The 13,551-nt window shown below is 44.4% G+C and overlaps 1 protein-coding gene across 1 annotated transcript; it reads right to left on the bottom strand.

The window, feature by feature from the left end:
* Positions 1 to 2,734: 2,734 nt before the first annotated feature.
* Positions 2,735 to 4,231, bottom strand: LOC118996335 (germ cell-less protein-like 1). Its single transcript, XM_037059690.1, has one exon. The coding sequence runs from the start codon at positions 4,229 to 4,231 to the stop codon at positions 2,735 to 2,737; it is 1,497 nt and encodes a 498-aa protein (XP_036915585.1).
* Positions 4,232 to 13,551: the final 9,320 nt, after the last annotated feature.

Here is a 13,551-nt window from a genome sequence, read left to right as displayed (position 1 = left end):
CAGTACACAGATAAGGAACCACGTGTCCAGAGATGAAAGAATTCCGCAGCTTTCTATCTGATTAACCTTCTCCCTGAGTTCCAAATCCCTGACCTACACTTTTCTTCCCCCTCTAAAAGAGGTCCGTTTGAAATGGAATATAAGACGGTCTGTTAGGGAACGTAATCCACCACCTTCTCAGATTGATGGCCATCTGAATAAAGTGCCTGTAAAGATTCAAACAATAGATAAATAAATACAAAAAATGAATAAATAAAATCTTAAAAAAAAAAAGAAGTAGAAAGCCCTGGCTGGTGTAGCTCAGTGGATAGAGCGCGGGCCTGTGAACCACAGGATCAAGGTTCGATTCCCAGTCAGGGCACATGCCTGGGGTGCAGGTCAGTTCTTAGCAGGGGACACATGAGAGGCAACCATACATTGATATTTCTCTCCTTCCCTTCCTCTCTAAAGATAAAGAAATAAAATCTTTTTAAAAAAGAATTGCCCATGGTTTCCCAATAATCTGTGATACTCTCCCATAAAGTGTCTATTTGTTTAATAGATATTACTGCCCCCTTTTCCTAAAGTTTCTACTTATTTTTACACATGAACAAAGGAGTTAACAATAGCATTAGAAATCTATCACTGGCATGCCTCTTAGTTTTCCAAAATAACTCAGGGTCATTGCTTTATGAACTCTGCCGAAACCGAAACATGAGTAAGCCCGTAAATAATCTAGGGCATATCTCAGCCCCCTTGGTCTCTGTCTGAGCCTTCAATGGACTCTTACTTTGTTCCCTGTAAGTTAACTCATAATTAGTGTTCCACTTCTCACGATTGGTTTTCTGGACAGATTGAACTCTATGCATGCCAAAGTGAATCCTCAACCTCAGGAGATATCAATTGGCAGATGCCCTCATTTCCCTAGAGAGACTGTAAAATAGGCATATCTCAAAATTTTGCAGATTCCATACCATTTCCTCAATCTCCAGAGTAGAGAAACAATTGAAAGAGAAATGGAAAAAGAAGACAAGTAGGATAAAATTTACCTTTTCCGTCCAGACACATTTAAAATGTCACTAATACTCATGATGTAGCCCTGGCTGGTGTGACTCAGTGGACTGAGCGCTGGCCTGTGATCCAAGGGGTCCCTGGTTCGATTCCCAGTCAGGGCACACACCTGGGTTGCTGACCAGGTCCCCAGTGTGGGGAGCACGAGAGGGAAGCACTCATCGAGGTTTCTTTCCCTGTGTTGCTCCCTCCTTTCTCCTCTCTCTAAAAATAAAAAAATAAAACCTGTAAAAAAACAATCATGATGTAACTTACTGCAAAATCCTTACTGTTTTTGAGAACATGAGGGCCTGGAAAATAAAAATTGAAAAATGGCTGTGGTAAGCACATTAAAATAAACTGCTCTTGACTGCATGCTTGGTGCTCAATTAGTTTGTGATTTAATTTATATATATGTATATATATATATTGATAGAAAATATGAATATATATAAATATATATATATTCGTAGTAAAAGGCAATCATCAAAAGCAACGTAGGTAGCATTTAAGGTGGTCTAAAGTCTTTGAAAGTTTGACCAGTTACTGGACAAATTGACCCTCTCTTCTTACCTTGGGGACTGTTTGGAAGACATAATTTAAAAAGGATAATGTTGTTTATCCTATTGGTTTCTATTTTGAAATAAATGTCACCTCAAATCCTCTGCAGTGAAGCACAGCAAACTCTGGCAAAATGAAAAGTAAACCCAATATAAGCACAAATACAAAAGAAAGATACTTCGAAATCATTCATATCTGGGTATCTGTAGGAATCACTAGTTTTTATGGAAATTGATTTTAGATTACAATATCTATTCACCCATTTAGAAATGTATTTTTCTTTGGTCTTTGGGGGTAAAAACAACATTTATTTACATGTATTCACATATCATCTATAAAATTGCATCTAACCCTATGGTGCTTTTGTATGTTATGATATAATTATAATTATATGTATTTGATACAATTATAATTATATGTATTTGATAATACACATTTTCTGATATATGTGCGAATATCCTATATAATAATACATACTATAGATACTACATAATAATATAATATGTACACATATTCTTTAGTCCATTTTTGCACCCTTTAATTAAATGTGGAAGATACACAGTTTTTTCCAGATAAATAGCCATACAAGGTCTCCAAACCACAGAGTCAAAGGGCCACAGGGCAAATGGATTGTAAAATAGCACTACGTTATACAGCAAATACGTAATGTCATAAAACCTGAGATTGTCTGGCTATTAAAAACTGTGTATGATCAACTCTTCTGGTGTAATATTGCTGCAGTCAAAGCCAACATTTGCACAACAATTTTAGCAAGGAAGAGAATTCTTTATTTTGCCTCCGTGTTACGGGTAAAAGTTATCTAACTGATTAGTTTACTTTGATTCCTTAGACATGCATGCAGTCTCACTTCTATTTGGAGCTGTCTGTTGATGACAAGCGAAAAACAGGAGATGCTGACAGCAGTCGCTATTTGGTTTCACAGATATCTTCCTGAAATGAAATGTTTTATTCTTAGGTCCATAGAAATAAAACGAAGACAGTCATTGATGATAGTTTTTATGTTTTGAAAGATTTCATTTCTGTTACTCGGCCTCTTCATCGTGTTTAAGAGGAGGGCCAATAAATGACGCGAGTCATCAGAAGTTTTCAAAATGCTGATATATCCTAATCGGCAAGCTCAAGTTCATGGGTCTTCTAATGATATAAACAGGAAGTTACAGAATATGTATAAAGGGAACCTCAGAGCTCTGCTATCCAACTTCATCACCACTCGTTCGTCCTTTTCAAAGGTAAGGATTTTATATCCGGTTGTTCTGTGGAAACTTATCTTTCCGCTAGAATCGAACTGCACCAGAGTTAATCGGAATGCAATGTTTCTTAGAGATCGTAAACAATCCGAGGCGTCACATGGCTGAGGGAGAGTATTTTGCTTGAAAATGACATAATGGCTGCTGAAGATGACGTGTACAGGAAAGCCAAAATTGAAGCCTGACCACTTCCAGGAGTACTTTCCGTCCCTGACAATCATTTTGCCGCATCGCATGCTGCATTCGTCAAGTTCTTTTCTGTTGATGTATCGGGGCCCAATTTCCCCGCATTGCTGTGCCCTGAGAAAGGCGAACCATTGCTGTTTGTAAACATGCGATAACCATTCTGAAGGTATCAGAGCATCTCGCTCAATGACTCTTGTGGAGGCCAGGTCGCAGATGATATGCTGGAACCTCAAGTTTTTAAAAACCGATTGAAATGCTCTGCCTCGTTTGGTTTCAAGGAAGGCGATGCAACCGACGCGTTCTCTGTGCCTGGAAAACCAGTCGTTGGTGTGAACTATGAGCTCTTTCATCGATCCTTTCCAAGCTGGGTTAAGACGAAGGAACATCCACTCTTTAAGTATGGTGTATACATCTATTTCCTTTTGCATTACTAATAAGTTAGGAGAAGAGATGAGCAGATTCATGAGGTCTATTCTGAGTCCCTTGTAAAGCTCAACACTTGGATGTGTCATCAAATTGTGGAGAAGCCACTCAAAGCACCCTGTCTTCACAGAATCTAAACCGTAGGTTTCTGCTGCTGCGTAATAGCCGCAAACCGTTTTCTCACTAATTGTGTCCTCCATGGTCTGCTCACATTGCCGAGTTACGCCCTCTACTTGAAGCAGGTGTGCTGTTGCCAAAACTCCTAGGACCTTAAGGGGCTCCCTTATGACACAGCTGTCCCTGTACAACGAGCCTAGTACAAAGTGTAGGGATTCTGCGTCTATATTCCGGTCATTAATCTGCAGCTCGATAATATCGTTGTGAGAGCCTTCCCGAGAACCTCTAAACATCATAGCAAAGTAGCCCGACTGACATAAAAACTGTTTGTGTAAGCACCATACTTTCCCCAGAGCACAGATTTTAACGTCACTGGTTTCCCCAGTCAAAAATAAAGTTTGGTAAGCACACTCAGGTGCGATCTTAACTTTTTTACCATGGTTTGGTGTGACGACTTGCTGGAGCTCCTGGTCCCCATCTGGAGACGTGGGGCCGTCCTCAGACTCGGGGCCCATGGACGGCCTGCTCCGCTTGCGTTTCCGGTCGTCGCCCCTTACAGAGCCGGGGCCTGCTCGGGCTTCTGACTGATGCGGGCCAGCTAGGGCTGATTCCCTGCATCTCAGGATCCGACTGCCCAAGGACCCCATAGACGAAGACTCTTAGAGCCCCCACGGAGACCGTTGAGGAGACTTAGTTGCCATGGCGTTGCTGGGTCCCGACCCCTCCGCCTAGGCCCTATTCTCCCTGGGACCCTCTGACGCAGTCCGGTGCGTCACAAAGGAGGCCGTTAGCGCTCCATCGTTCGCCCCGCCCCTCAATGCCTGTGGCCCCGCCCCCAGCCCATGTGGCCCCGCCCTCAATCCCTGGGGTTCCGCCCCTCGATCCCTGTGGCCCCCTCCCCTGCCTTCAGTCTCCCGTGGAGCCTGGCCCCTTGCCTGAGCGCCAGCCTAAGGTTTTCCCTGAGAATGTTGCTCTAGGAGGGAAATGGCGGAACCGACGCCTTTTTGATCGGCGGGTTGAGTACTGCGACACATTCACACACTCCCAATACCAGCGTACGAGGGAATGCGGTGTCCGCAGTACTGAATACATAATCATTTACCCACTACTCGTAGCAATTTAAAAGGTGCACAGTGGTATCTCACTTTACGTGCCTTTGATTACTAGAAGTGTGGGGAGAGATTCAAAACATTTTCCAGTAAGCTACTGGAAAATAGTAGCTTTGCAGACTTTTGGGAGGTTTACATATATTTTCTCCTCATGGATTGATCGCTACAAGCGTCTTTCAACAACTTTCAATTGCCATTTAGTTTTTGTGGAGTTCTTGTCCATAAACATGCTCATTTTCTGAAAGATTTCGTGTGTTTAGTCCTAGAGAGAGGGGAACGGAAGGAGAACGAGAGGGAGAGAAACACATTAATTAACCGCACGTTGCCTCTTGTGCTCCCCCTACTGGAGACCTGGCCTGCAACCCAGGCTGGAGTCCTGACTTGGAATTGAACCCACACCCGTTTGGTGCGCCCCTTTGGTGCAACTCCACTGAGTTACACCAGCCAGGGCCAACATGTTCCTTTTCAAGAAGCCGAATCAGATTTTCCAAATATCAGTTTTAGCATCTCCGCTTAGAAAGCCTTTCCTTATCTGCGATTAGATAAATATTGTTCTATATTTCCTTGCTGAGCTTCCCTGGTATTATGTAATCCTTTTTATAACTTCCAACTCTTAAAGTTTAAAGCGTTTGGAAATTCTCATAATTTCAAGTGACAGAATCAATATACGAAAGAGAATGTACTTCATAGGACAAATTTCTACAAATAGAAAAGCACACATACATGTACAAGTATGCAAAGGGAAGATACTGAAAGGGATAGACAAGATTCCACCATACATTACCCGTGGATATTGTTACTACGGGTAGCATCAGGGTGAAGCCCACACACCAGGGACAGTGGGGCCTATACACAGTGAGTGACGGGCTGCTGAGTGGCCTTCTCCATCCTTCTCAGCTGCAGATTGTGTGGGTCTCACTTTCTCTTCGTGCAGTGCCAGCTCCCTTACTTCTTCCCAAAGCAAGGCAATTCCTTTCCCTTCCAAAGAGTAGGAATGATGGGTTTGGACAAAGACAGCGAATTGTCCCAGAGCACCGTGACAGAATGACTTTCATCGGTGTCAGTCACTGTGAGCACCCCAGCTTCGGGGAAGACCTCAGAAGAGATGTGCTGAAACCATCAGGCCTGAGGTCTACTGTCAGGACTTACCTTCTGAATCAAGAAGTTGCAAGGATCAACTTTTGAGGCCCTTTCCAGAGAAGACAAATGCACAAATTAGTTTGCAATGCAAGGAAGATGAAGTTCCCCCTGTCTTTTACGCAGGGCCAGATCCTTAGAGGGCCGGCTCCCGGCACACAGCTTGTCCCTGGGAACTGGGGAGTGACAGTCTTGCTTCTGAGCCTTGCACCACTTACAGCTGGGAAAAGCTTTCATTTTTAGGGTCCAGCTGCTGGGAGGAACCAAGAAAATACAAAGAGGCTTCCAGCAATATCTCTTTGGAAATTGTCTCTTCATCAAGTGTCTTACCTTCCTGAGAATAGCAGTAATCATTTAGTAGATTTGAAGAATTTAGAAGCCAACAGGGAAAGGGCAAGCGTTCCTTCCAGTTACATTCAGACGTGACTGGCATAAACACTGCATAAGTGTAGGGTGTGCAGAATAACGACTTCTCAGACACATATTGCAAAACGATTACTACGGGTAAGTTTAGTTAGCCTCCGTCACCCCTTTCAGTCACTGCTTTTTTCCTTGGGATGAGGACTTCCAAGATTTACATTCTTGGCAACTTTCAAATGTATCACACACACACACACACACACACACACACACACACCACACACACAGCAGTGTTAACTACAGTCATCATGCTGCATGTTACATTCCCAGCACTTATTCATCTTAGAACTGGAAGTCCAACGGTACCAACTTCCATTACAAGGCAATGGAAGTTGCCTTGTAGTGGCAACTGGGGGTACTTTTGATGGGTTTCAGTAAAACACATCATGGCAGAAAGTCCAACAGACTTAGAACTGAAAACGAGTTCCAAATGCCATACGATCCCACACATACGTGGAATCTACTGAAGAAAATCAGCTGACGGGCAAAATAACTAGAGGCATGGGTACGTGGAACAGACGGACAGATCTCAGGGGGGAAGCAGGGAGGGGGGGACCGGAGGGGATTAGCTAAAGAGCATGTGTGCATATATGAGCATCCCAGGGACACAGACAACAATTAAAGGTGGGGAAGGCCAAGGAGGCTGGGGGCTGGGGAGAGGGGGCCAAAGCGGGGGAGATGGGGACATCCGTAATAGTGCTGACAATAAAAACAAGAAAGAAAACTAATTCCATCACTACCCAGCAGTGAAGTTTGAGCAAGTGTGTTACGCTCTCTGGTCCTCGGTTTACTCGTCTTGTGAAGATCAGCTATCTGTAAACCACTAATTGGTAGGTGGCAAAATTTCTCTTTTTTTGACAATACCATACAAGGTTACGATATTCCCACAATCTATGCAATGTTTCAATGTCATCCAGCCCTGGTATTTCAGATCTAGAGTAGCATGGCTAAGGGGAAAGATTCCTGTTACTAACATTTTATAAATGTGGAAGACAGACAGACGTGTCCAAGAGGCAGATACGCTGTTGACATCCGGGACCAGGGGCATGTCATGACCCAGAACTCAGAAATAAGGGGAGTTGGGTTGCTGTCTAAGGTTATGCTACAATATCAGAGCAGGGATATCTAAAGTTATTTTAAGGAATAAGATTGCCTCCCCCATCTGTAAAAAATCTAGTCCTGACTAAAAATCTAGTCCTGACATCTATAAAAAAATCTAGTCCTATTATGAAAGCTACAGGCAGCCCTGGCTGGTGTGGCTCAGTGCATTGAGCACCGGCCTGCGAACCAAAGGGTCTCAGGTTCAATCCCCAGTGAGAGCACATGCCTGGGTTGAGGGCCAGGTCCCCAGTAGGGGTGCACGAGAGGCAACTACACAACAGTGTTTCTCTCCCTCTCTTTCTCCCTCCCTTTCCCTCTCTGAAAACGTAAACAAATAAAACCTTTAACAAAAAGGCTACAGATAGAGTTTGTCAGTCTGATGGAGGATGGTTGGTCACTCCTGGAATGAAGCCTGGGTGACGCTCGACCAAGCAATTTCAAGGGACCAATAAGTATAGGCCTAGGGATGTTGACGTTTTGTACTTTCAGTGGTTAAGCTTTCCAGCCTGCTGCCATCAGACACTAAACGACCTGTGAACCAGATGTTAGCTAGCTCTCCCCGCCTTCATCCGTTTCTGTGTTACCACATGCAACAGCGTGTTTTTACGGTGTCAGCCTGACTGTAGAAATGAGCTCTCCTTCATATATGTACACATACCCCACAACCCATTTTCTCACATTAGCACCCTGTTTTGTGCAGTGGGCAGTGGGTTGACACCCCCGTGTCCATGTTACTGCAAAGCCACTCGCTGAAGCAAGTCAAGGTCATGCCATTCCTATTGTCAGTGACTGGTGCATGTTTGAATAACATTTAAAACGTGTTGTGGGTGTTGCGATGTTTCCACATCTTCAAAGGCCATTTGGCTGCCTCTCATATGCAAACGAATCAATCCAGGGCCTATGTCTGACCCTTGTTCCCCAGGACAACATCCCTCTGCCTTAATCAATCCCACAGCCAGGTGTCAGGCAAGTAAGGACCACCCCTATAACACAAAGCCCACTGAGGTTATTTGAACTAGCCGATCGATCCCAGGCTGTGTACTTTGCTGTAGGGAACCGGTCCGTGTGGCAGTGGCAAATGTAGCTCAGCCCTGGTTCGGAAAACCAACAGGCAGAAGGCAGCTCACAGGACCCATGCCCACGGAGAGGTTCTCGCGTGGGGAACCACGTCTGCATTGTACCAAGGCTGCTTTGAGGTTTGCTTTGGCTAACCCTCTCTCGCCCTGAGTTGAGGCAGCAAATGCTTACTGCATATCTCTAAAGTAACTTTAGTCTGAAGTCTGTGCTAATCCTCCCAAGGATGGAGTGTAACCAGTCTGACCGCTCTTCCCCTTGCATTTGTAACATGCTTTTCTTTGTTATCTGTAAGAAGCAAACAGCAACATCCTTTTCTGTGCATGATGAACGAGGACCTTCCTTAGATGGAATGCTCCCAGAAAAGCCAGAAAAGCCTGTCCAGGCAGGGGTCCGGGCCCTCTCTCTCACTCAGAGAGTGGCCAGGCCATCCCTTTTCTCCACGGGACTTCTGCAGTCCCTGTGAATTTGTTCGTTGCAGCCACAGCACCGCCGACGCCCCTGGTCAGAGTCCACATCACTTTACCCTGCCTTGGCTTGTCCCTGAGAAACCCCCATAAAGGCTTCTGCCCTAGCTTGTCTCCTCGGTCCTTCTGCTTCGCGGCGCAAACTTGGAGTTCCTTGTGTGGTGAGCCATGTCTCTTGTTTCTAGGGGCACTGTGAGTAATGTTAAATTTTTCTTACAATGACACTGACCCCTCCATGTTGTCACTCGGTCACTTTTACAGATTGAGACCAGGCACAGAACTGTCCAGGAACGAGTGTTTGACACATCGCTGCCTAATGTGCTGGTGGGTGATGTCCCCTTGAGGGGGTCACTGCTGGAAAAGTTCCCTTCTCCACAAAAAAGAGAACCAGGAAGAGATGGTCCTTTTCGTCCCTGAACATTATTTTACCTGGCCTGGCTATGAAGGCTGGATCTAGGACAGCCATTTGGGGACCAGCCTGAAGAGGAGGCTACCCCTGTGGATGGCAGAGCACGGAGACAGAGGAGACCTGGGCCCTCAATACCATTCCTGATGCACTTTGTATATAACCAACTTGCCTGGACCTCACCCTACCACTGGAATGCCTGTTATACAAGATTATAAGTTAGTTTGAATCAAGGTGTTCTATTGTTTAAAGACAAAAGCATCTTAGCCAACCCAACAAACGACATAGATTTTTCTGAGGGAGGTAGCTGGTCTCCGGATCACAGGACAGACACTTTGCCACTTACAAGTTGTGCCATCTTGGACAAAGGGTCAGTTCTCTCCATGTCTCAGTTTCTTCATCTGTGGAGTGAGGACAATACCTGTACTTCCCATCATCGCTCTCGAAAGCTTTAAAGAAGGTAATGCACCCTGGCTGGTGTAGCTCAGTGGATTGAGGGTGGGCCTGCGAACCAAAGGATCGCGGTTCGATTCCCAGTCAGGGCACATGCCTGGGTTGCAGGCCAGTTCCCTGTGGGGGACACACGAGAGACAACCATACGTTGATATTTCTCTCCCTCTCTCCTTCCTTTCCCCTCTAAAGATAAATAAATTAAAATCTTTTTTTTTAAAAGAAGGTAATGCATGTCCAGCTCCTTATGACTATTATAAAGGTATCCTGGACACAAGAAACAACATCAAGTCAGTTATATATTTGTATCCTCTGTTATCTCCAAGTTTTTATACTTCTACAATGTCTCGCACATACAGCAGCACCCCTCACCTGGCTCCCAGCCCCTTTCTTGATAAGAAGAACGGTAGTCTTTTACATCACCACAGTGTAATACCAAAATTCGGAAATTTCTACAGTGACACGCTATCTGATATAAACCCCATACTCATATTTTGCCAATCGTCTTCCTGTTGTCCTTTGTATTTTCCCATCCAAGATCACATAGGGCATTGAGATATCACCTGCTTTTCGTCACCTTTAATCTGGAACAGTTTCTCCGCCTTTCCTAGCCTCTGATTCCTTGAATTGTTTTAAAGAATGTGGGCCCAGCCCTAGCTGGTGTAGCTCGGTGCATTCAGCACGGGCCTGTAAAGCAAAGGGTCGGTGGTTCGATTCCCAGTCCAGGCACATGCGTGGGTTGCAGGTCAGGTCCCTGTAGGGGACACATGAGAGGCAACCACACATTGATGTTTCTCTCCCAATCTTTCTCCTTCCCTTCCCTCTCTCTAAAAGTAAATAAATAAAATATTTAAAAAATAAAGAATATGGCCTTTTATTTTGTAATGTGTCCATAAATCGGGATTTGTCTGATTCTTTTCCTCCCTCCCTCCTTCCCTTTCTGTCTTGTTTGTTTCTTTTACAAAACCAGAAGGGGGCATCTTGGAAGGAGTGAGAGTTCCCAGAATCGCAGGCACAGTTGTAGAACAGCACAACAGCCAGGGCAGTGGCTGTGATCTGGCGGCGGGAGTCAGTAGGCAGCCCCCTGGAGCTCTGCTGGGACATGACTCAGCTTCTCTATTTTTCTCCCTGTGGCTTTCAGGAATCCAGTGGGCAACGGGGCTGGCTTCGCGGGCGTGCAACTGTGCATTGCAGGGCCCCCAGCTTGTTTTAATGCACTGCTGTTGCCATCCCTAAATTATTGTTAAGAGTTTTGTTGTATCGTATAGGAAAGTTGCTGAGAGTGCAGATCTTACAAGTTCTCGTCACCAGAAAAACAATTGTAACTATAGAAGGTGATGGCTGTGAACTAAACTTGTAGTGCTTAGGCTCATATACCTATATCACATCATTAGGCTATATACCTTAAACTAATATAATGTTATTGTCAGCTATGTCTTACTAAAACTGAAATTTTTCTCTTAGTTTTTAAACTAAAAAGTTGACTGCCACAAATGTACGTTAAAAAGTGCTTAGTAAATGTCATCACTCTTTGAAATGAAGAAAACCGAAGGTAAAGCTACTTAAAAAGTAATTAAGGGTTTTCATGTATTTATTTCTAGACAGAGGGGAAGGGGAGGGAGAAAGAGAGGGAGAGAAACACCACTGTGTGCTTGCCTCTCGCGCACCCCCTACTGCAGCCGCAGGGCGCAACCCACGCGCGTGCCCAGAATGGGAATTGAGCTGGTGACCCTTTGGTTGACAGGCCGGCCCTCAATCCACTGAGTCGCACCAGCCAGGGTTCAAAATTCTTAATAATCTTCAACCCTGCATTTTCATTTTTTTTAGACTTTGCTTTGTTTCAGAGCCATTCTAGGTTCACAGCAAAATGGAAGAGAAAGTGCAGGTATTTCCCATATGCCCCTGTCCCCACACATACGTAGCCTACCTCTAAGTGGCACATTTCTGGAAGGAACACCGGGGAACTAATGATGTGTCCCTCTCGGTGCGTTTCACCAAAAGACGCGTGACATTAATTTGTCCCATAATTGCGCATGCGAATTTTGATCATTTGATTAAGGGCACGTCACGCATGTGTTTCCACCTGAAAGTCAACCTTCCCACTCTTGTAATTAGGAAGATTGTACAGCAATGTTTTGAGACTGAAACAGCCTTTCAAGAAGTGTTCCCTGACTTTTATCCAACGGTTTTAGCATCCATTGATGAGTCATGTCTGAACGAAATATTTTTTGATAGTTGTAAGGTGATGACTTTCAAAATCTATCGTCATGTAGTATTTCCTTGTTTTTCTCTTTAAGATATATTTCATCGATTATGCTATTACAGTTATCCCAATGTTTACCCCTTTTCTCCCCTCCATCCAATACCCCCATTCCCTCCAGCAACCCCCCTCTTACTTCATGCCCGTGAGTCATGCATATAAGTTCTTTGAGCACTCCATTTTTATACGGTGCTTTACACACAGACAGACACACACACACACAGACACCTGTCTATTTTGTATGCACTGGGGCTTCTGAATCCCTGCGCCTTTCCCCCCATTTTCTCCCTTCCCCCATCCCAGCTGATAACCCTCCAAATGATCTCCATATCTATGATTCTGTCCCTGTTCTGCTCGTTTGCTTAGTGTGTTATTTAGATTCAATTATTGATAGTTGTGGATTTGTTGCCATTTTAAGGTTCATCCTGTTGGTCTTCTTTTTCTTAGATGAGTCCTTTTAACATTTCATATAGTGAGGGCTTGGTGATGATGAACTCCTTGAACTTGACCTTATCTGAGAAGCACTTTATCTGCCCTTCCATTCGAAATGAAAGCTTTGCTGGATAGAGCAATCTTGGTTGTAGGTCCTTGCCTTTCATGACTTGGAATAGTTCTTTCCAGCCCCTTCTTGCCTGTAAGGTCTCTTCTGAGAAAGCACCTGGCAGTCTGATGGGAACTCCTTTGTAGGTAATTGTCTGCTTTTCTCTTGCTGCTTTTAAGATTCTTTCTTTAATCTTTGGCATTTTTAATTATGATGGGTCTTCGTGTGGTTCTCTTTGGCTCCACCCTTTGAGGGATGCTCTGTGCTTCCTGGACTTGCATGTCAATTTCATTCACCCAATTAGAGCATTTTCTTTCATTATTTTCTCAAACGAGTTTTTTTTTTTTTTTTAAGGATTGTATTGATTTAGTATTAGGGAGGGGAAGGGAGGGGAAAAGAGGAGAGAAACATCAATATCTGGTTGCTTCTCGTGCTCCCCACCCTCCCACCACTGGGGTCCTAGCCCACAATCCAGGCATGCACCCTGACTGGGAATCAACCTGGTGACCCTCTGGTTTGCAGGCCAGCACTCAATCCAGTGAGCCACCCTAGCCAGGGCTCTAATAATTTTTCGATTTCTTGCTCTTCCTCTTCTCCTTCTGGCACCCTTACAATTTGGATGTTGGTGTCTTTAAAGATGTCCCAGAGGTTCCTGAGGCTCTCCTTGTTGCTGTTGTTGTTGGGTTTTTTTTTTTTCCTTTTTGGAATTCTTTTTTCTTGTTGCTGTTCTGATTGAATGCTTTTTCCTCCTTTGTGTTCCAAATTGTTGCTTTGATTCTTGGCTTCATCCTCTCCACTGTTGGTTCCCTGTAGATTTTTCTTTATCTCACTTGATGCAACCTTTGTTTCGTTTCTTCTTGGGTCTTTTTATGGCCCTGAAGTGCCCAGTGAGTTCCGGCAGCACCCCGATAACTGTTGGTTTGAAGTGTGCATGTGAGAGGTTGCTCATCTCCATTTCATTTAGCTTGTTTTCTGCGGTTTTGTTCTGTTCTTTCATCTGGG

Source organism: Sturnira hondurensis, unplaced genomic scaffold (genome assembly GCF_014824575.4).
Source record: "Sturnira hondurensis isolate 20B ecotype Veracruz unplaced genomic scaffold, ASM1482457v3 Scaffold0011256, whole genome shotgun sequence".
In the NCBI taxonomy this organism is placed as follows: Eukaryota; Metazoa; Chordata; class Mammalia; order Chiroptera; family Phyllostomidae; genus Sturnira; species Sturnira hondurensis.
The sequence above is the reverse complement of the archived record's forward strand: the minus strand, read 5'-3'. Positions and strand labels throughout refer to the sequence as shown.

What these genes read in the sequence shown, in the direction of transcription:
- LOC118996335 (XM_037059690.1), bottom strand. Translation starts at nt 4,231, where the DNA reads ATGGGGTCCTTGGGCAGTCGGATCCTGAGATGCAGGGAATCAGCCCTA.